We start from the raw sequence: 23846 nt of genomic DNA on the forward strand, positions 1-23846 counted from the left end.
TCAGCGGGATATCGTAGGTACGGCCAAGTTTAAAATGTCTGTACTTCCGCTTCGCCACTACGAGCTAATTGTAGTGGCCGTAGTGGCGAAACGGAAGACACTGCTGTTTAAAGTTACTTTCTGGCCTATATGTAAGTATATTATTTACTATTAGTAATATTTAGCCATTGATTTTGGCTTATTATTCAGTTATCTATAATATTTGACACAACGGTAATCTATCGTTTTAGGTACGCAAAATCGCCCGCGACTAGATCTAGTAATGTGAAAAACAGGTGACTCTAACTAAACTTTAAAAGTATTTTAATCATTAGGCCTATCATATTTTGAGGAGGATTTATCTTATGTTTTGAATAATACAAACTTTTTTCCTTTCTTTATTATATTTATGTACCTGTTTTTAAACATTGGAATTAAAACTTTTCAGTAATTAATGAAGACTAGCAATGTTTCCAACAGATGCAATCATGCTCATTTTAGTTTTACTATACTAATACTATAACTATAGCAGCCATCTTATTAAGTTTTTTTTGTAAACTTTTCTATTAAAGCCTGAACAATGAGGTAACTTTTTTGGACATTACTACCTGCGGGCGATTTTACGTACCTAAAACGATAGATTACCGACACAAATATATAACACAATAGTAATATACTTTTTATTAAAGCCTTAACAATGAGGCAACTTTTTCGCACATTACTAATACTTGTCTAGTCTCGGCTGATTTTACGTAGATCTACCTAATCTACCAATAATTTTATAATTTATATATTAGTATGTGCTAACGCAGGCAAACACAACTAACTGCATACACTATATAAAGCCCAAGCCTGCCGTAGGCTAGGCGGAGCAAATATTTATGCACAAGCATTCTTTATGTAGGACATTAAACTTTTCATCATAGTGAAAACTGTTTGCATGGTCGAAATGGTTGTGCATCAGGCAGATTGTTTTAATGGAATGGATTACAATATCAATAGCATAGGGTGTAGCATAGCCTTAAGTAGCTTAAGATATTAGAAAAAAAACTAAGATTTTAAACTTCATTATTGAATTTATTGTTCAAGACTTCAAGATGACTTAAACGATTAAAAACTACAATTATTTAGGCATACCTTTAATTTGATACCAATTTTATTTAGCCTATCAAATTTAATCTGTAGCCTAGAAAATGATTTGTGAAAAAAGCGCGTTTGTTTTTAAATGGCTACGATGATATGACTGATTTTCAGTGATACAGTGGGTTAGTATTTTTAAGGAGTGTTGTTGTGGTTTTTATAAGTTTTGTTTTTACCCTGCAATGTTTTTAAAACATTGATGACATAAGCTTAGTAGAAAGCAAGTCATAATTTTCTATAGTCAATGGCCTATAACTATATCAGACATGCCTACCGTCCTGCCAAAATCGGAACCGTCCCGCTTTTTCACCTAAAAAAGTAATTTGTTCCGTTATACCGATTTTGACTCAGTTTTTTCCAATTTTTTGAAAAAAAAATTAATAAAGAAAGGTAATAAAGTGAATTGAAAAAAGGGCAGGGAAAAGCGATTACCTCCCTTTGGCATATGTTTCTGTTTCCTAGTTTACTTACACTATTTACAAGTATCATCTAATTCTAGATCTAGCTAGTAGTATATCTACTACTACTAGATCTAGAATTGTAACTAGATCTACTAGTAGATACTGAAATAGTGAACACTGATCTATCTTCTAAGTTGTAACTTAAGTAGTAGGCACTATTATGAAGTAACTAGGTCTTTTACTAGGTAGATGAAAGGGTCTTTGCTCTTTACTTATTATATTACATAAGATGAAGCCTTCAGCATTTGTTATTCATATCGCCTAGAGCATAGCAAGGCATAACTAATCAAATCAATAATGTTATATCAAAGCTATGTTTTTTTTATGGGGGGGGGGGGGGGGGTGTGGCTCAGGCTACTGGTTAACTTTTTAAAAAATGTAAGCTGACATTAAGCAGTATTTAAATGTAGCCTAGAGACTAGTTATATATAACTAGAAGCCTACTAATGTCATTAGGGAAATTTTTATTTTTGACTTAGTAAAGTAGCGTCCGCGCGCATGTTCCTCTTTTTAGGCATGATTGTTCCTACTTTTGGCTGACAGGGGTAGGCATGTCTGCTATATGGTACATAACAAATTGATATGCAATACTTGTGTTGGAGGGAATACCTTCCAACATTAGAATTAAGAAAGAAGTATAAAAAATACTACATTAATAATGTTCACATTTCAGATTGAATCTTGACCCAGAATGGATACTAGTGGGAGTATTTGTGGTAAACTTAGCTTTTCAGAACTTCAGTCTACTGGACATAGAAGACTTCTTGAAGAAGATGAATTACCTGTTAAAAAAAAACTCAAGACAAGATTGGTTGATCTGTTTAACAGAGTTTCAATATGTATGGCATCAGGTGCTGAAGATCACATGAAGGTTTACTTGCGCATCAAACCATTGTGTAAAAATGAAGATGGTAATCAGGTAATCTCACATATTTTTATGGCCACTGAGTAAAAAAAAGCTTATTTTATCAAGCTTTAATTGAAAAAGACTAACCCATTTCGCTTGCCTTTATTTTTGGTTGCCCTTTAGTTCCATTAAAATAAATCCTGTTTTATTATCATAAACTATTATGTTGTTTGACATCACTAGGTTTAATACCTAGCATATTTTACTGTCTGTGTCATTTCACATATTTATAACCAGCTTGCTGGACATTCTTTGTTTACCAGGAGGGCTTTCCTTCATGCATACCATGCTTTTTTTTTTAATTAACTTAATCGCTTCATAATTGTAATGTTTTTTTTTTTTTTTTTTTAAATTTAGCAATGCTTTGAGGTGGTAGAAACTGAGAATACAATTGTTGCAACAGCACCAGAAATAAGTCATTCTTACAAGAGCATGAAAAGGGGAGTTGGAAAATCATCACATAAATTTACGTTTTCAAGAATATTTAATGAAGCCACCACACAGGGTGCTTTTTTTAATGAAACTATGCTTGACATGACAAAGGATTTTATTAGTGGACAGAACTCTCTTGTCTTTACTTATGGGGTTACATCCTCTGGTAAAACATACACTATTCAAGGTATTTATAAATTTGATATAATATTTGTTTCACCAAGTTATTTTTTAAGATTAAATAAATAATTATCAAAAAACATAGCTACAATAACTGATTGCATATGTATACAGTTTTGCTCAATTACATTTTTGTTTGAAGGTAAACCTCAAGATGCTGGCATTCTTCCCAGGTGTTTGGATGTCATATTTAATTCTATAAATGGAAAACAGATTCCTAGCTTGACATTGAAACCACAGATGTTTACAGATGTTGTACGTTTATCAGCTGAAGAGGTTTTGGTTGAAAAAAGAATAAAAGAAAAAACAATGAGAATGAGTGTTGATGATGTAAGCAAACAAATTTTATCACACTTTAAATTTGCTGTTACTAAGTTTGTACTAATGTCATGTCAACGGCTCAATCAGATATGAACATAACGAAATTTTGGTTTATAAATAAAATTCTTATAGGATCCAACAGTAATGACATTGCTTGGAGATGAAATGGAATCTGTCTTATCAGATAATGGCACAGCAAGTAAGTTGTCTAAAGTAATTAACTTTAAAAAATTCATGATTGTAAGAGTTAATTCATTTTTTTCTAGTTGGTTTTTATGAAAGGGGGGGGGGGGGGGGGGGAAATCAAAGAAGATGAGTTACCAGCTTTTTCACAAAGATGAAAGTTTTACACTTCAGTATTCCCGCTATCTTCATTCAATTACGTTTAATTACACAGATGACACTATAATATTGAGCAACTACTCCTCAGTAAACTAAATGATTTTCAAAACTTCGTCCAAGCTCAGGACTAGAAAAAAAGCACATAAAAATGTGCCATAATAATACATGTGATATAAAGTAAAAGGTTTTTAAGAAACTCACATTGTTACATTTGAAATTTTGTTAATGGGATATTCAAGAGCAGGGGTCTCCAAACTACGACCCGCGGGCCGGATGTGGCCCGCAGATCTTCTCATCCGGCCCGCGGAGATCTTTTTGTCAATGAAAAAAAAAGTTTGTTGGAGGTGGATGAAATGGCGTGACGTTTAAAAAAGGCGATGTTCACCTCCATTCCCTATTTTGCACAAAACCACCCCACTGAAATAATGTCATGGAGTTTAGTTCGAAACCCTCAAATCAAATTGAAAATGTGCCATTGGGTGCAAATGTAGCATTGCCATTCGTGTTGCAGACATTGGTGAAAACGTTGTGAATCAAATAGCGAAAAATGCAAGCAAGTTTCGCCATTTTTCAATTGCAACTGATGAGTCACTGGACAGCTGTTCCACCTCTCAACTGCTTGTGTTCATTAGAGGTGTGGATGAAAACAAGAACACAAGAGATGGTTTCCCTACATAACATGTATGGTACTGTTACCGGAGAGGATATATTCAATGAGTTAAAAATAAAACATTTGCTGATTATAACTTGAACTGGACTAACCTCAGTTACCTGACTGTTGATGGGGAAAAGTACTTGGTTGTATTCTTCACCAGCAAGCTTTGTGTACTAAATATGTGGACATTAGCAGTATACTAAATCCCTTGGTGAAGATGGTGAATTTAATAAGGTCACATGGGCTCATCCATAGATATTTCAGAGACATGTTGAAAGATACAAACAGAATCGCAAGAATTATCAGACTACCCAGCAGTAAGATGGCTAAGTTGTGTGAAAGTTTTGAGCAGAGTATTGAAATGTGTATATATATATATATATATATATATATATATAAAATATATATATAAAATATATATATAACATATATATAAAATATATATAAATATATATAAAATATATATAAAATTTTGTTGGGGGGGTAGACGGTAGAGGTTCTTCGGGGGGGGGGGGGGGGGGCGCCACCCCGAAAAGATGCCTAGATGAAACTCTGGCCCGCGAACTGATATTTGATAGTTAATGCTGCCCTCGGGCTGAAAAGTTTGGAGACCCCTGTTCAAGAGGCTAAGTGAACTTATTGCATCATCATCACTCCTTTGTGGCCCCTGGGGAGCAAAGGGCTGCAACCACACATCTCCAGCGGACTTGGTTTTGGGCTGCTCCTCTAATCTGTGCCCATGAGAGCCCAGCTGTTTTCGTCTCCTCCTCAACCGTTCTCTTCCATGTTTTCCTTGGCCGGCCCACCCTCCTTTTCTCCTGGGGATTCCAGTCCAATGCATGTTTTCTTAACATCCCCATTTACGGGCCTTAATATCTTTCTCTATCGGCTGTTGTTTTAAAATTTGCCACAGGTCTTTGTTTGATATTTTGTCTGGCCATCTTATTTTGAGTATATGTCGTAAGCATTTGTTTATGAACGCCTGTAGCCTATCAGTATTTGTCTTCGTAACCCTCCAGGTCTCCGAGCCATAGAGTAGCACTACCTTAACATTCATGTTGAAAATCCCAATTTTGCTCCGGAGTGACAGGGCCGTGGACCTCCACATAGGGCGCAGTGAGTTGAAGGCACATCTGGCCTTGTTGATACGGCATTTTATGTCCTCGTCTGCTCCCCCGTCCTTATTGATCACGCTTCCCAGATATGTGAATGTGTTTGTTTCTCGTAAATCTTCTCCATTTAGCTGTATGGGCAGGTCCTGGCTGTTATTGATTCTGATGACCTCTGTTTTGTTTTTATTGATTTTTAGTCCAATTTTGGAGGCTTCTTCAGACAGCCGATTCAGTTTGGCTTGCGTGTGTTGATGCTTATGAGATAGTAGGCAGATGTCATCGGCAAAATCAAGATCCTCCAATCTTTTTGTAAAACTCCACTGGATTCCTGTGTAATTTTTTGTGGCCCTCAGCATGATCCAGTCAATTACCATCAAGAATATCATTGGCGATAGCATACATCCCTGTCTTACTCCCGTGGTCACCGTGAATGGTTTTGTTAGCTTTCCCTTGTGTATTACCTGACTGGTGGAGTCTTCATATAGTTTCTGTGTAATAGATATAAATTTTTTTGGGTATTCCATAATGGCTCATTAACTTCCAGATAGCATCTCTATTCACACTGTCAAATGCCTTTTCAAAGTCGACAAAAGTCATGTATAACGGGGATTGCCACTCAAGGGACTGTTCGATAATGATGTGCAGCGTGGCAATGTGGTCAGTACATGACCTGTCCTGACGAAAACCAGCCTGTTATTGTCTCAGCTTTTTGTCCAAGGCATCTCTAAGTCTCTCTAGGATGATTCTTGTCAGAACCTTACTTGGAACTGAAAGAAGCATTATCCCTCTCCAGTTGTTGCATTGTGTCAGGTCTCCCTTCTTTGGCAGTTTATTCAGGTATCCCAGTTTCCAGTCAGATGGGATTATCTCTTCTTCCCAAATATGCTTAAGTAGAGGATGTAGTATGTCTGCTGATATGGCTGGGTCTGCCTTGAGTGCCTCTGGTGGGATGCCGTCCGGGCCAGCTGCTTTGCCATTTTTCATGTTTTTTATTGCTCTTATTGTTTCTAACTTTGTGGGTGGATCTGTAGGTGATTTGCAGGTGGTATATCAGGGATGTTTGATGAGAGAGGATGGTTTAAAATCTCATCAAAGTTCATCTCTCTGTTCTGTGTCACTTGTTAAGATATTTCCTACTTTATCCTTTACTGGTTTGTTGGGATTAATGTTCTTGCCTGATAGTGTCCTGGTTACTTCATAGGGCCTCTTCATTTTTCCTTGTCGTGCCACAGTTTCTGCCTCCTCTATCATCTCCTGTATGAACCGTCTTTTGTCTTCTTTTGCACTTTTCCTGACCATGCGATTTACTTCACAATAATGTGTTCTGAGGTTTATTATTCTTTTTCATTCTTACATTTATTAATCTTCTGCTTTATTTCTTTTCTATCTTCAATTTTGGCCCATGTCTCTTGTTGTGAACTATTCTTTTTGCTCATTTTTTCTTCTCCCCAATATGTCAGTGAATGTTGATTTCCATAATTCCTGTATTCCTTGCCATTTTTGCTCTACTGTTTCCTCTGCCAGGCTGGAGAGTGTTTCATACCTATTTTTTACTGCGCAGTTAAAGTCTTCCTTTATTTTTGGACACCTAAGATATGTTGTATTGAATTTAAAGTGTGTTTTATCAGCTCGATCCCTGTAGGATTTTAGTTTTAATTTTAGTATTGCAACCACGAGTTGGTGGTCTGAGGCTGCATCTGCACCTCGTTTCACCCTAACATCTATTAAACTTCTTCTCCACTTTCTGGAAAGTTGATGTGATCAATTTGGTTTTTTGTTTTGTCATCGGGTGACGTCCAGGTGGTCATATGTATATCTTTATGAGCGAAAATTGTCCCCCCCTATAATTAGATCATTAAATGCGCAGAAATCAGCAAAGAGTTCCCCGTTTTCATTTATTATGCCTATTCCATTTTTCCCCATTGTGAGCTCCCGTTCTTTATTTTCTGTTCCAACTTTGGCATTCATGTCTCCCATTACTATCTTTATATCTCTTTTTGGTGATTTGTCGATTTGAGCCTGCAGGGCGCTGTAGAAGTCCTCTTTCTCTTCATCTGTTGCAGCATTTGTGGGTGCATAGCACTGGATTAAAGTTGTTTTCCTTCCCTTGGCATTGAAATGAGCTGCTATGAGTCATGGCGAGACTGGTTCCCATGCAATCAAAGCAATTGTTGCTTCTGGAGACATCATTATGGCTACACCTTGCGTGTGTTCATGATCTTCGTCCTTGTGACCTGAGTAGATGACAGTCTCTCCCGATACCAACCTAGTTTGGCCACTGCCGTTCCATCGTGTCTCACTTAATCCTAGGACCTTTAATTTATACCTCCTCATTTCCTTGGCGACCTGGGCTGAGTGCTGCTTTCATATAGGGTTCTGATATTCCAGGTCCCCAATCTGGTTTTGGTCTTGGGCGTTAGGAGATTTGTCAGCAAACTAGCTTCCGTTAGGCTTTCACTAGTAGGCATCATGGGCTCTTCTAGAGAGGATCCCCTTGACCAAGTTGGTGCTGGATTTGTGTACTTGCAGTTTCTGTAGCGGTATATTTTTTTTACGAGATAAGGTTGTTAGCCTTATGTTTCAACCCCCAATCTGGAGGACCAGGGTGTTAGCTTTGGTCTGATCCCTACCCGCGCAGACCTTCCCAGCTTGGTTGAACCTACCAGGAGTTTACACTCCCGCTGGTATAGCTTTGGGGGTGGTCAAGGATACACAAGCTGCCAAGACACGACAAGGCTCTAACACCGGATGCCAGGAACTTATTGCATACCTATGTGCAATTATTATTATCCTTTTTACATTCAATTTTGTGTTTATGCCCATAGAACAAATCATTTTATTATTTAAAGCCATACATGTTTCATCTAATTTAGGTACTAGTGGTTGTGCAGAGGATTTATTAAATGAAGTTAAAGATAGAGCCCGTGAGGAACTCAAAGTTGATGTAGAAGACCAAGGAAAGATAAGGTTTGGTGTCTGGGTAAGCTTTGCTGAAATCTACAATGAACAAATCTTTGATCTCCTAGAGCCTATGCCTATTAAAAAAAATGCAAGACGCCCAGTGTTGAAGATATGTGATGATAGGAATGGAAATCCTTATGTAAAAGGTACTTAAAAGTTACTTTTAGATTTTGAATTCTTTAGTTTTCATAATTAACATTCCATTTTTAAAAATTGTTTGATGACTTTCAAGCATTTTATAATCCCTTGCTTGATACATTTGAATGAAACTGAAATTTTTATTATGAAATTGACAAGTACATTATTGTTGCATTTTTAATCAGGCTTGAAAGAAATACATGTAGAAACAGCTGATGAAGCTTATAAGCTGTTAACTATAGGTCAGCGAAATTTACAGACAGCTTGCACACGTTTGAACCACTGTTCCTCTCGCAGGTAATTTTACTGTTAAAAATTAGAAAATATCTACCTTAATTATTTTTCTAATTTATACTAATACTACTTTTGAAAAATGGGCTGTCAAATGTAGTTTTATTATAATCTTTATTATTTTTATGTAGCAAAATTTTGTACACACATGAACTGGAGATTTTAAATTTTAATTTCAGCCATTGCATATTTAACATTAAGATAGTCAGAGTTGCAGACAAAGATGACCCTCACATTGCACGAGTAAGCATGTAAGTATGTTATATAATTCTCATAAGTCTAAAGTCCACTGCTGGTTCTATTGTTGTTAAAAATAGCTTGTATTAAAATATTTGTTTTGCTTAGCTAAGAAATTATTTATGTTCAGCATAACAAAACCTTCACTTTAAATGTTTCATGTTTATGATGACAGGCTATCGTTATGTGACCTTGCTGGATCAGAAAGATACTCCAAAACACAAGCAACTGGTGATCGCCTGAAAGAAGCAGGTAACATCAATTCTTCTCTGATGACACTTGGACGATGCATTGAAACGTTGCGACATAACCAGCTTCACAAGTAAGTTCAATTTCTAGTCAGTACAACATTACCTAAAGTTTTTTTGTTTTATAATTCATTACAAGTAAAGTTAAAATGTTGAAGTACATGGTTTTGCTTTTAATTTTAAGTAAAAATAGTTAAACATGCACTATTTACGGAGTCTGCCCCTAAACCATTTGTATCTTGAATCTGTATAAACTATTTTTTTTTTGGCCTTGTCTTTTCCCAGAGATCAGCAAAAATTAGTCCCATTTCGTGACAGTAAACTGACTCGTCTTTTACAAAACTTCTTTAATGGCAGTGGGCGAGCAGCCATGATAGTTAATGTCAGTCAATGTGCTACAATGTTTGATGACACACTTCATGTTTTCAAGTTTTCTGCCATAGCTAAACAAGTAAAATATATAGAAAAACCTCCAGAAAAACCCAAAAAGACTTTGCCCCCAAGGGAATCAATTCAATGGGAGACACAAGGTATTGAAAGTGTTTAGGTGTTTGTTAAATATCATAAAGTGTTTGTTGAAAATGATACTTGTTTATTAAAATTATTCTATTACCTTGTCATATACTCATTTTAAAAAAAAAAGTAAATAGCAGAATCTTTAAAGATAGGATAAACAATTGGCATGATGCGTAGTTTAAAAAATATATAAAAATTTTAAAATATGCAGAAGCTGCCTTAAGAGCTGCACAAAATGATCCTCTTCCAGAGGATGATGATGAGGAAGATGAATTGAATGATGAGGAAGAGGAGAGCTCTGAAAATTTCAAGAACATGAAAGAAATTAGAGGATACATTAAAGTAAGTTATATTTTTCGTTCAGATTTATATTGTTTACTAATAATAATAATTTCTTGTTTAATTTTAGTTATAGTAATAAAAGACAGTTCCTGTAAAAATCAAGTGTATATCCTTTAGTAGTTCACAACAGATGTATGTTGTATCTCTGTATTGTACTTTTTAATGTTACAGAACCTTGAGAGGAGAAATGAAAAACTTGTGGAAATGTTGGAAGAAGAGATGAATGCTGCTAGCAGTAATGAAAATAGAGTTAAAAAGGAAGTTACGCAAGCTATGATGAAGCAAGTGATGAATATTGAAGAAACATATAGGTAAAAAGATTTTTAAAATTTGTTTTAAATTTAATTTTTTAAATCTATTCTTTAGAATATGGGTGATGCTGCCAAAAAAGGCTAAAAAGTAGCTTTATATTGACAAAATTAATGTGTATAAAATAAAATAGCTTGACATGTTTATGTGATGGTAGTAAAAAAGTAATAGTATAATCAGTCACTGTATTATAGAAGAAAAACTGTTATTTGAAATTGGAGATGTAAACATGTGCCAAATACAACAGAAGTCTAGAATTCACATCACTCAAGATAATGAAATAACACAAAATCCTTAATTTAGCTATCTGTGTTTTGAATTTGAATCTGTTCAGGTTTTTGATGTTTGAAAAAATCTAAATAAAGATGTTTTTTGACAAAATTAAATGCTTTTAGGTTTAAACCTTTAAAAAAAATATTATAAAACAGTCAACTTTTTTGTGTTTACAATGCTAATCTGCATTTAAAGGTTTAAGTTTTTTAATTTAGCTATAAATACGGTTTATTAATATTATTTACTACATGTATAGATTTCATTTTTTTAATTGTCACTAAAGCGCTTTGCTAAAAGAGACAAGGGAAGAAGGCCAGGAATTGGCAGATGAACGGGTTAAAGGAATAATGGAAGTCTATGAACAACGCCTTCAAAGAATTCAAAAGAAAGTTGATGAGGATGATGAATGGGTTTCCAGCTTATTATATCACCAAGAACAAGTTAAAGTTCAGGTATAGGTTACATACTTTAAAAAATTAACTTGTTCATAGTGTTAAATCCAGTATTTTTTCCCTTTTATTATGTTAAACAATTTTAGTGTGTATTTGGGAGATATTCAATAAACAAGTGAAGTTTATTTTATAGGAAAGAGATCTCCAGATTACTGAGCTTAAAAATTTGGTTGCACAGCTTAAATCTCAAGTAGAATCCAAAAAATTGGTAAGTATGTTGATTACTTTTTACATTTTAGTAAATTTATTCCTACAAATTTATAGTAGCTTCCCACAGATTTTCTAGTAATTTACTTTTCAGGAACATCTCTGATTTGAGCTTTAGATTTTCCCCCATTGTATGGCTTAAGTACTGGAAGATAACAAACATATCTAATATTTTTTACATTGTCTAAAAATTTTGTAGCTTTAGTTAGCAACCTTTAAGCATATTTTATTTTCTGATTTTTATGATGTTCATAGAGTGCAGATGATTCAGTGGATATTGGAAACTCTGCTGTTATTGAAACACTTACTCAAAAATTACAGTCAGTTTCAAATCTTTCTAAAGAAAAGGTAATCTATTAAGTTTAAAAATGTTGATTATTCTAAATACTCTTACTTATTTAAAAGCTTGTAAAAGAAAATTAAGCAAACGGAAGTTTTAATGTAATTATCCTTACCCCAGAGACAAATTTCAATAGTTGTAAATCAGCGGAAATCTGATATTTCCGCTGTTAGAGCTGCAACTTTTTTTTTATATTTTCATTTTCTCCTACTTTTTTTGGCTATTTTTTTGTTTTGCTGGTTTTTTTAATTTGGGGAACAAACAGAGATGACAACCGACATGCATTCCACACGATCCTATAAAAATTGGCCTACCAATACTAGACCTATATCAAGAATTTGTTAATTACTTTGTATACCATTTAAACGGACAATTGAATATGCAAATTTCTTTTCAATTTGGTGATAACGCTAGGTCTAACAGCAGGTCTACCCGATAAAACTAAATCTAGCTCAAGATTCAGCCCACGTAAAAAGAATTTTTACATTTTTTTTTAATTCACAAGGCTATTTTTAACTTTCAGAATAATTTATAATTTCTTTTCTAGGATGCAAAGATAGACGAGTTGGAATCCCTTTTAACTGAAGCTGGGGAAGTTTACAATAAGCATATGGTTGACATAAAAGAACTGAAAGAAACTATATGTCAACAGAATAAAAAGTTAGAAAACCAAGTACGTATTGTTTTTCTTTTGCAAAATATTAAACGTTGAGTCATTTTTATTTTATATATATATTAAACATATAGGAGTTATGTTTGGTTGATTCATAGCAGTTTAATAAAAAAAACATTTATCATTTGTTTTTCAAAAACATCGTTCTAACAGAAACATTTCTCTAATTATATCTACAGTTAACCTCTGTAGCGGAACTTAATAAAAAGCTGGTTGACATAACAGAACAAAAAGATTCTGAAATGAAGGCTTTGGAAGAAGACACCACAAAGAAACTAAAAAGTAAAGACAAAACTATATCAGCACTTGAAGAAGAGTGCAAGGAACTTCATGGTATTTATGCTACTTACTTATATTTATAACTTCTCATTAACCTCCCCTTAACTTTCCTTAGACTTTCCAAATACTTTTTAAAGAGGTAAATGAAGTTATTATTATAGGCTAATTTATTAAACTTCAGCCAACTGTTTTTATTAGTTTGATTGTCACCAACACCTTTATATCCAAACATTTATTTCAGATGAAATTGAAAGACTTCAAGATCAAATGAGTCAGTTAGATGAGCAGAGTAGATACAGAAATGAATTTGAAACTTCATCAGTACCAGAAAAACTGAATAACTCATCAAAAAGTGTTGATAAAATAGTTACTAGCATCACTAAGGGATTAGATGCTACTTATGTAGAAACAGATTCAAAAAACACATCATTGGAGGTCTCTCCAGCATTTAATCACAGCATAGGAAAGGAGTCTCTAGATTTAGCCAAGGGTGAAGATAGTATGATTATATCTTTGCAAATACAAAATGAACAGATGCAAGCAGACATCTCTGAATTAAAAGTTAAGTTAAATCAGTCCTTGGTTGAAATTGCAGAAGCAAATGAAATGATAAAGAATTTACAAAATGACAATGAAGAAATAAATGAAAAGTATAAAATTTCTGAAATGTCTGTGAAATCACTGCAAGAGGAAAATAAAGCTTTATCAGAAAAAGTGAACTCTTTGCATCAGGCTAATGAGGAATTACTTGTAAAAGTTAAACAACCAACAAATTCCTTTTCTGTGAGTATTACTGAAATGGTGAGGAAAATAGAGAACAATCTATCTGCCAGTGAGCACCATACTGAGGCAGAAGAAAAATCCGAAGATTTGAACATCAAAGATCAGTTGTCAGAAATGTCAGTGTATAAAGAACAATTTTCCAATATGGAACAAGCTTACAAGGAAACCAAAGAAAAATTGCAAGTGCTAGAAGAATTAAAAGTTAAGCTTGAAACAGAGTTAGCTGGCCTTAAAGTAACTCTGTCTACTAAAGAAGACAACCTGAAAAATGTATATGAAGAATACAACAAAAAGCTTGAGTCTCTTCAGGCAGAGTTCACCAGCGAAGAAGATGTTAAAACAGAAACCATTGCAGTGTTAAAAAAGCAGTTGGAAGATGTAAAACAGGAGTTGGATCTTAAAAAAAAAGAGGTAAGTTGTTTGTTAGTTGTGTACACTAAATAGATTGTTTGGATGGGATAGTCTAGTTTAAATTATTTTGCTTTGCAATACTAAGTTGCACTGGTAAACTTTAATTTCCTTTGTGTTCATTTACAGATATAAGGTGCCTGATTCTCAGATTATATCTAAAAATCTGTTTAAAATGATGAATAGATGAACCAAGAATAATTCTGTTGAATAACTGAGATAAACAATTGTAGATCTTAAATTGTTTCCGATATAACTTGTGTTAATAAATTAAGCTGAAGTATTTAATTTAATTTCCTATTTGTTGAATTAGTATGAGAAGCTTGAGTGTCAAAGACAAGAAGATGGTGCTGAAGTTTCACAAAAACTGTTGGTTTTGGAGCGGGAAAAGAAAGCAGCTGAAAGAAGGGCAATTGAGGCTAAAGAGAGAGAAGAAGAGTGGCAAATGAAATGTCAAGGGCTGGAAAAAATTAAACAGGTAGAGGAAAACATTTATATCCTATCAAAACCTCTAGCTTCAATTAACTTACTAGTAAGTTGCATTAGATACAAAAGCTATATCTCTTTATTAACATCTGGTAAATATTAAAAGGACATCTTTAATATTCTCCCAAGTAGGGCAAGGCTCAAACAATTTTATTATTTTTCATTTTAAACAATTCAGTGCTTTTTTGTATTGGTATGTTGTGGTCTAGAAGTAACCTTGGCTTAAACGTAATAATCATTACATATTGATACTAAATCTAAGCATAGATCTTACACTTAGGCATGGCATTAGACTCACATTTGACTTAAGTCCTGTAAATACTAAATTTAGACTCAGTTACTGCTCCACACAGATTTACTACACCTGGATGGTAAACTCAATCATACAGACCTTTTTTAGTCTCAACTGACAGTTTAGACCTCATGCCTAGACTGCTTACATATTTATATACCATGTCTAGCATTTAGTATGTAATTTTACAGAAAACATATGCAATTCATACAATCTGTGGTCATGTGTAGAAATACCTTGATTGGTATAGTCTTATTACAGGTCATGTTTAAACTGTCCATTTTAGAAAGATTTCTAGGAAAGATCTTTCAAAATGAAAGAAATATAACATCTTGCTAATTCTACACTACTGATTTCTGTTTTGGGTATTATTAGAAAAGTTAATAAGAACATATTTCACATAAGTTTCTTATATCTTTCATTGTGTACATAGCCTAGATTATCTTTAAATTGTTAATTTTGAAACATTTGAAAAGTGAGTAAAATAATTTGAGATTCATATATCAACCACTTAAAAAATTTGGAAAACCCCATTTAGCAATTGAATACTCTAAAATTTAATGCTGTCTCATTAGTTGCTTTTTACTATGAAAATATAGTGCTTTTTTTTTCTAATGCCATATTAACATAAAATAAAATGTTTATTCATATACATTTAGTCTACACCATACTTTATTATAAATATTTCCCACATTTATTTATGTTTGATGTACAGGATAATTTCTAAATGCATCATTATTTGGTGATTTGGCTTGGACTTTGAAAAACCAAATTTTAATACGAAGAAATAACTAGGTAGTTTTTATTTTCCTCCTGTGCTTTTAGCTAGAACAAAAGTTGCATGAGCAACTTAGGACTACAGTAAACACCTTGAGAAAACAGTCTGAGCAAATGAATGAGCAAAAAGAAGAATTATCTGCAAAACAAGAGGAGCTGAATCAACTTAATGAGAAGCTTGATTTTCTAAAATCATGTGTGAGATTATCTTTCTTTGCACATAGCTGAGCTATTGAGGAGTTAAATACTATAGTGGTTAAAGTGTCAGTTAGAAACCACTAGTTTACCATCAGCTGAAAGAAGCATTTAATTCACTTAAAATACTCTAAATCTAAATTAAAAATAGTTATAACAAAATGTAATTATTAGATTTATAATTTATTTAGTCTATTGTACCTATTTTGCGTTAGAGAATTTTGTGTGTATTTTTCGTTTTATAATTTTTGTCCATGTATATATCATAGTTTAATAGTTCCTTGCATAATTAACATTACTAAATGAAAAAACAAACATTATTTTAAAAATATGCAACATCAAATAACAAGATACCTCTCACAATTATAGTGAGATTTTTCTATTTTGAAATATTTTACTGCAATGTTGAAAAATAAACACCAAAAAATGAAAATGAAAAGTTGTTAGAATATTTTTATGCTGCTTTATGAGGTTTTATAAAAAAAATTACTTTATTTTCATTTATGTTACTAAATTATGAACATTTTTGTTTAGAAAGTTTCAATGCAAAAAAGAGTAGATGATCTGCAACAAGAAATAAATGCAGAAAAGGAAGAAAAGAAACGTCTAGAAAAGGGTATGCTTTAGATGTTTCCTAGATGTCAAATTTGTATTAGTTTATTGAATTCAAGGAGATCATAACTAATTAAATTTTAAAATTCTTTCTTTTGTTATGAACATCACTGGCTCAGTAGGCATCTCCCATTAGCCAGGCAGGCCTGATAAGGCAAACTCTGACTAACTGGCTTAGATATCTGTTTTATAACCGTGTATCGCCACTTGAGTCCTATACCCCTGAATGCAAGGTAAACTTGGAGCCCACCATCCAGTACCCTGCTCGAAAGTAGGGGTAGTTCATACCTAAAAAGTTTTGAACCAGAACTGCCTTCCACCTCAGGTACATTGTACCGCCTAGTAAAAATAAAAAAGGCAGTCAAGAAGGAGAAAGAATATTCTAAATGAACTAATTTTTCTTATTTTTTGTCACATTTTGAAACATTTCTTAGAAATTTCATGGTTTAAAAATAAATCTTATCTGCCTGATGAAAAAGTATTTCCTTGTATTAATTTCAGTGTTGGAAGAGTGAACAAAATAACAATTTGTGTCAATATTTTTACACAGATTTTCTGGAACAAACTGCTCAACTTGATCTTATAAAAAGTAGTTTTAAGGAAGCCGAAGAAATGATGGATCAGCAGGAAAAGATAATTAACAGACAAGATGATGATCTACTTCATATGAAAAATGGTATAATAAAATTATAATAAACCCTTTTTACGAATTTTTCCTTTTTATTCCGTTTCCTCACAATTTTCCATCAAACATGGGTAATGCTTACAATAAAAAGCTAAATATTTGATCTTTTAATCTCAGCACTGGGCAGAATGTTTTTTTTTTGCTACATGAACAATGAACCCTACTTTTGCTTTTTAAATAGGGGCTGTAATAAAACATGAATAATTTTTTTTTTCACAGAAATGAGAATGGTTGTAAAACAGAAAGAAGAATTAGATGCAATTGTGAGCTCAAATAATCTTGAAATTTGTAATTTAAATAATCAGGTAAATATAATATATCATAATCATTTTATTTCTCTCCTAGGATTTTAATTAAAATGGAAAATTTAAAAAGGCTGATAAAAATGAAATCTACTTGTCTGCCCCTATAAATTTATAATTCTTTTCAGATATCAAAACTTAAAGAAGAAGTTAGTAGACTTCAGATACTTGAAAACAGAGCAAAAGAAGTGGAGCAGAGAGAAAAAATTACTGAGAATCAAATGCAAAAAACTAGTTGTGAGAAAAAATCATTAGAAGACAAGCTGGAAAAGTTGGAGAAAGAAAAACTCTCCTACGAAGAAACAATAGAAAATTACCTAAAGATGAGCAAGGCGTTAAAAAAAGACTTAGGTGAATGTGAAGAAAAATTACATGATGCTGAAAAACAGAAACGAACATTAGAGAAAAATCTTTTAAAAATGACAGAAGAACAAAAGTCTCTAAAAGAAACAATTGACTTAGTCCACAAAGAAAAAAGTTTATTACAGGAACAGATTCATCACTTTGAGACACAAGTAAAAGATTTGACAGATGTAAGTATTTATATGCTTATGAAATCTTATCTGTATTTGTATTGTTTATAAATGTACTTGTACATAGAAAGCACTGGTCTTTATTTATCAATGGTAATCTATAGATAAATAAATAGAATTGGACATTTTTTATGTTCAAGCAAATTTCTTTATAATTACTTTAGTTTTTTCTTTTAATTTTACTTTAACTTATTTTTTTCAGTCCAAGATAGAAAATGAAAATTTCCATAAAAACAACCAAAATAAGATTTCTGAACAGTTGGAGCTTCATAATAAACAACTTCAACAGGAGATTGAATCACTGAAACTAGATATTCAAAGTAAGACATTGTTTTGTGCATATGTACCATGTATTTTATATATTACTCCTTTGAAAATTGGTTTACTGTACCTGTCTTAAGTAGCCTACTTAAAGAATACAAAGATAATGCAAATATAATTGCTTGTATTTGATGTGATATTTTAAAAGAAATTAATTTTAAATAGATCTGCTAGTTTTTTACTTTCTCCAACAGATATCTGCATTTAATAGCATTTAATAGTATGGAGGTAAAAAAATACTTTTCATAAACAAATTGTGTACATTGTTTCTTATCTACCTCTCCAGGCAAACAAAAACAGTTTGATGCCCTTCAGGAATCTTTAAATGAAACTGTAGAGAATAAAAAGGTTTGCAATTTAATAGGTCTTTTATATATTAATTTTATTAACAATTAATTTTAAATATGTTTTTATTAGTTTTTTTTTAAATTCTGTAATGTTTAACAAGGTAAGTGACCATAAACATTAAAAAACATTTCTTAAGATACAAAATTAAAGACAACAGTTGATTAATTAAAATATGTTTGTTTTAGACTGTTGAAAAGGAACTACAGAAACAAGAAAGTATAAATAAAAGAAACAGAGAAGAAATGGAGGTAAAACAAAATTATTCCTTAGTTTTTAACAATTAGCCCAACATTGGAAATGTAATATCAAAGTTTTAGGTTGTCATGCAGTACTATTTGTTTCCTGAATTCAGAACTGGAAGAAAGAAAAAGATACTTGTGTGAGACAGCTAGAGAACCTGATCAGCAAAAGACATGAAGAAAATAGTTTTCTTGCTCATGAGGTATTGTACAATATCACTACTATTACTTAAGCGATTGAAGGGGGACTTCTATATTCTGACTACTTGGTGCCGATCTGGAGCTTTTTCTTCATACCTGGACTATCAATAATAATTTTTTCATCTTTTAGTTAAGTCTAGCTTTTTGATCTATTCACTGTTACTCTGTTACTGAGCTACATAAGTTCACTCATAGGCGTTGTGAAAATTGCAAAATGTTCAGAAGAAAAATGTTTTTTTGCCAGTTCCATTAATGCTTAATTAAAGTAGGTAGTCCAAACTGAAATTAACTATTGATTGCAGACTTCTGGAGTGAGTATGTCATGAAAGAACTTTTAATTGTAAGCTCTATGCCACAAATTTTATAAAAATCTATATATATAATTCTCTTCTTCGAGCCGTTAGAAAACAAGCTGCAAACGCTCTCCCTACCTCCCCACCCCTACATGGTTTTAGTGAGCTGTGTTCACTCTAAATGTTTACAAGCAGAGCCAACGATTTTAAACGTAGGGGGGGGGGGGAGGAGGGGGGAAGGAAGGAAGGGGGGGGGGGTTATGGTCCTTAACGAGCTACTTATAGTGTTTTAAAGAAATATTTTCAGTGTCAGCGTTGGTACTGTCGAATTCACAAATTATGAATTATTGAAAATTAGAAACAACTAAATAGCGGCGTATGTTATGCCGCGGGCCGGCTCGTATCTTAATAAATAAAAAAGTTATGCGATTTTTAAAAAAGCAAAATTTGGTAAAAAACTGATTTTTAAAAAGTGCCATATTTGAGAACCCATATTTTCTAAACTAAATAACATAGAAGTGTAGAAATTGGTAAAGTTACTGCAAAGTTTGTAATATATATGCCCAATTTTTTTCAGTTATCTAAAATGAGTCTTTCTAAGGTAAAAAATAATTGAAAATGACAAAAATGCGTTTTGGTCACTTTTATTTTCATAATTTTTTTTTTTTTTTTGCTTTGGACATAGAATAACTCTAAAACTATTTTGTTGGTAACATTAACAGGAATAATGTGTTCATTATTTTAAAAAATCACATGAGTTAAAATATTATTTTTAAAAAGTGCCACAGTTATCTAGAGCATGAGAAACAGAATCCAAATTTAGTGGAGTAATGTAATCTAATCTAATAAAGACGTGATGCCTACAAGTAATGCAGCAGTTGCTGCTACATTCAAACCTATTGGGTTGATAACTGCTTTGGGGGAACAGTTTTTAAAACGATAACTCCACATCTTTGTATGTCTTGTTTCCCCCAACCTTGATCTTGTGGAGCATCAAGAGTAAGTGATATGTTTTGGGAACTGTAGTTGGGGGGGGGGGGGGGCTTGGCCTTCTTCCCTTCCCTTGTAAGGAAAGTTCTGGATAGGCCACCATAAATGTCTCCAGCTATGGAATAAATAATTGATTTAGTGATTAATAAAATATAATTAGATTTACTACTAGCCTATTGTGTAGGCCTACTATTTATCCTGTGACTGTAGCTGGAAACATGAAAAAGCCTGAAAACACCTTTTTGTTTAAAGAAATTTATACTTGATAGTATATTTTGAACATTAATGAAATATTCGTTGTTTGTGCCACAATGGTTGAGATATCCAATGATGAAGATGCCATACTGTGGTTCTCAACATCATATAGGACAACTTAACTGTCCTTCAGTGTTACTATATGCATATAAAATAAATAAATAATGAGAAATACTACTAGATTCTAGTACTACTTACACTTACAACTATTATAACACTAGATAAATGGCCCGTTGAGGAAGGGTACAACGGGCGCTAGGCTGATAGTGCTGTCTCTTTTCTCTAAACTAAAACCATCCCACCCCCCCCCACACACCCCCACCCCCCCCCACCCCACACACACCACCCCCACCCCCCACCCCCACACACACCTCCACCCCCCACACACCACCCACCCCCACCCCCACCCCCACCACCCCCCACCCCCCACACACCTCCCCCCACCCACCCCCACCCACCCACCCCCACCCCCCAAAAAAACATGTCTACCGTCCCATTCAACGAAATATAATTATATACTTTTTCCAGTGTCCGCCCCCTTCCCGAAAATTCTACCCCCGCCCCCGAAAACCTCAAGTACCCCCTGCCCCTCTCCGGGGAGGAAAAAGTCTGAAAGAAACACTGGTGTCGCGCTTAGCCACTACGCGAAGAATTGCATTAAAGAAATTGCGAGAAAACCACTTTTTAGATTAGACACATTAATTAGGTGGTAATTTTATTATAGAGTATCGATGAGGAAACCACCCCACCCCACCCCCCCCACACACACACCTCCACACACCACCCACCCCCACCCCCACACACACCACCCCCACCCCCACCCCCCACACACCACCCGCCACCCCCCCCCCCCACACACCACCCCCCACCCCCCCCCCCCACCTCCCCCCCCCCCCGCCACCCCCCACCTCCCACCCCCCACCCCCCACTCCCAAAAAAATCATGTCTACCGTCCCATTCAACGAAATATAATTATATACTTTTTCCAGTGTCCGCCCCCTCCCAGAAAATTCTACCCCCGCCCCCGAAAATTTCAAGTACCCCCACCCCTCTCCGGGGAGGAAAAAGTCTGAAAGAAACACTGAAACCAACCCACCCCCCACACACCACCCCCCACCACCCCCCCCACACACCACCCCCCACCCCCCCCCCCCACACACACCACCCCCCACCCCCCCCACCCCCCCACACACCACCACCCCCCCCCCCACCCCTCCACCACCCCCACCCCCAAAAAAAACATGTCTACCGTCCCATTCAACGAAATATAATTATATACTTTTTCCAGTGTCCGCCCCCTCCCAGAAAATTCTACCCCCGCCCCCGAAAATTTCAAGTACCCCCACCCCTCTCCGGGGAGGAAAAAGTCTGAAAGAAACACTGAAACCAACCCACCCCCCCACACACCACCCCCCCCCCCACCCCCACACACCACCCCCCCCCCCCCACACACACACACACCCCACCCCTCCACCCCCCCCCCCCCCCCCCAAAAAAAAACATGTCTACCGTCCCATTGCAAGAAAACCACTTTTTAGATTAGACACATTAATTAGGCGGTAATTTTATTATAGAGTATCGATGAAGAAATTTCTTTTGAGTTGGGGAGGGGGGGGGGGGGCTCAGACGTTCTTACGCGGGGGGTGGGGCTTCGCCCCTACCCGAAGAATTGTATGCAAGAAACTCTTCACGCAAACCATTTAGATTAGACAACATTTCCTTTTTTTCAATGTTTACGCGAGAATCAATGACGTCATTACATTACTGTGTGCACTCTCTGGTTTGAGATTATGTTCTACTCTACGCTAAATGTGTCGACGTCATATTTCGTTTTTCGAATTACTGTGCATGTTTTTAAATTGCTTGTGTTTTCTCTAGAGCGTTCTTGTCAGACAGAGCGTTCTTGTCAGATACACAGACAGCGAAACTATTATTATAGATTTAAAACTAAGTCACAACATGTACAATCTTATTAAATTGCACCACCGTCTAAAAATTGATCTGGTACATTTTATTAAGGAGACTGGCGCAGACCATTTCACATTATTCAGCAGGGGAATCAGAATCAAAGTGCACAACAGAAAAATAAAAATTAATCACATTAGTCCTTAAAATTTAGTGTCTTTTGTTTTAAATAAATTGTTAAAAATGTATAGTTATTACAATTATAAGTTTCTTTTGTGTTTCAATAATATTTTATAAGTATTTAACCTTCGTTCCCTGTAAATAATTGAGTTCGTCCACATAGTAACCAAGAATGTCTGGTGGCCATTTTGAATTTGTCGATTCATAATTTTGACGCGATAGTCCAGATAAGCTGTAGTAATACGACCCTATCATTAATCCCACTCGATAGATTTTAAAGAATTAGTAAACACTAGCATCTAATAGTTAAGTGCATCCATATTTTAAGTCCCTAGAATGTCCTGAATTAAATAGCTTCACGTTTAAACACACCATGTGTACAAGCGTAGTTCACGCGCTAAAACCGTGGACTAGTAGGGTTCAAATTTACATTAATAACGTGTGCTAATTAAACCAAACTGACATTCAAACTTAAAATTCATTTATTAAAATGGAAATGAAACTTTAAAAATGATACTTACAACTTGTTTGAAGGCTCTAGCAAGGGTAAAATCCGTTTAGCATCATCGGTCGTCAACCTTTAAAACCGTTCGGCGAGCAACTGACTCGGGGCTGAAAGTTGACTCGAGGGTTATATGCTTATTGAGGGTACGGCTTCGCGACCGTAAATCAGAAAGACTTGAATTTACAACACAAAGTAGTTATAAAAGTGAACTTTACATCGGTGTAAAGATTGAAACAGAATTAGTTTGTTTTCGTGTATATATCGTCATTTAAAGTTTAAAAACTGATTTTTTAAAATGAAATAAGCAAGTTATTTTTTCAATTTATACATCAAACGATGGACTAGAATTCGCTCTTTAAAATGACATTAAGATTATGCTTCTACGATGATTCGTCGCGAAGCCGCAACCAAATGAAACAGTGTGGGGTCGATCGGTACACGCAAAACGGTGAAATTTGTTGACGTAACTGATACTTTTCAAACAAATATAAAACACATTCAAACATGTGTTACAGATATAAAAATACCAGATTACGACAGATAAAGGCTTAAACTTTATTGACATATAATTTTTATTCTTATAGGACAACTAGAAGTATTGAAATTTTATTTTTGAAAACCGCAAAAACTGACCCTAAAACGCACTTTTTCGCCAGTTTGGACTACCTAATTAAAGTTAAATAGTCTTTTAAGTACAAATCGACAACTATAACTATAGACAAAACATTGCTACATCCTACT

General features: G+C 34.5%; 1 protein-coding gene across 3 annotated transcripts in view; it reads left to right on the forward strand.

The window, feature by feature from the left end:
* The window catches only part of LOC131926939 (kinesin-like protein KIF20B), a 26336-nt gene continuing 2490 nt past the window's right edge, over positions 1-23846 (forward strand). Inside the window, exons 1-28 of one of the 3 annotated variants that reach the window (XM_059282543.1) lie at positions 1-131; positions 2254-2499; positions 2845-3106; positions 3242-3429; positions 3553-3619; positions 8403-8636; positions 8814-8925; positions 9099-9170; positions 9332-9478; positions 9690-9934; positions 10132-10262; positions 10434-10573; positions 11128-11296; positions 11430-11504; positions 11759-11851; positions 12391-12516; positions 12696-12849; positions 13037-13989; positions 14300-14464; positions 15590-15739; positions 16271-16352; positions 16899-17024; positions 17253-17338; positions 17464-17868; positions 18071-18188; positions 18476-18537; positions 18723-18785; positions 18890-18979. In XM_059282543.1, coding sequence (XP_059138526.1) covers positions 2272-2499; positions 2845-3106; positions 3242-3429; positions 3553-3619; positions 8403-8636; positions 8814-8925; positions 9099-9170; positions 9332-9478; positions 9690-9934; positions 10132-10262; positions 10434-10573; positions 11128-11296; positions 11430-11504; positions 11759-11851; positions 12391-12516; positions 12696-12849; positions 13037-13989; positions 14300-14464; positions 15590-15739; positions 16271-16352; positions 16899-17024; positions 17253-17338; positions 17464-17868; positions 18071-18188; positions 18476-18537; positions 18723-18785; positions 18890-18979 — 4743 coding nt within the window. In that variant the 5' untranslated portion in view covers positions 1-131; positions 2254-2271. The remainder of the gene's footprint in view (positions 132-2253; positions 2500-2844; positions 3107-3241; positions 3430-3552; positions 3620-8402; positions 8637-8813; positions 8926-9098; positions 9171-9331; positions 9479-9689; positions 9935-10131; positions 10263-10433; positions 10574-11127; positions 11297-11429; positions 11505-11758; positions 11852-12390; positions 12517-12695; positions 12850-13036; positions 13990-14299; positions 14465-15589; positions 15740-16270; positions 16353-16898; positions 17025-17252; positions 17339-17463; positions 17869-18070; positions 18189-18475; positions 18538-18722; positions 18786-18889; positions 18980-23846) is intronic. The other 2 variants (XM_059282544.1, XM_059282545.1) reach the window with 2 other exon arrangements.

Source organism: Physella acuta, unplaced genomic scaffold (genome assembly GCF_028476545.2).
Source record: "Physella acuta isolate Inbredline_101_S28 unplaced genomic scaffold, ASM2847654v3 ptg001352l, whole genome shotgun sequence".
Classification (NCBI taxonomy): domain Eukaryota; kingdom Metazoa; phylum Mollusca; class Gastropoda; family Physidae; genus Physella; species Physella acuta.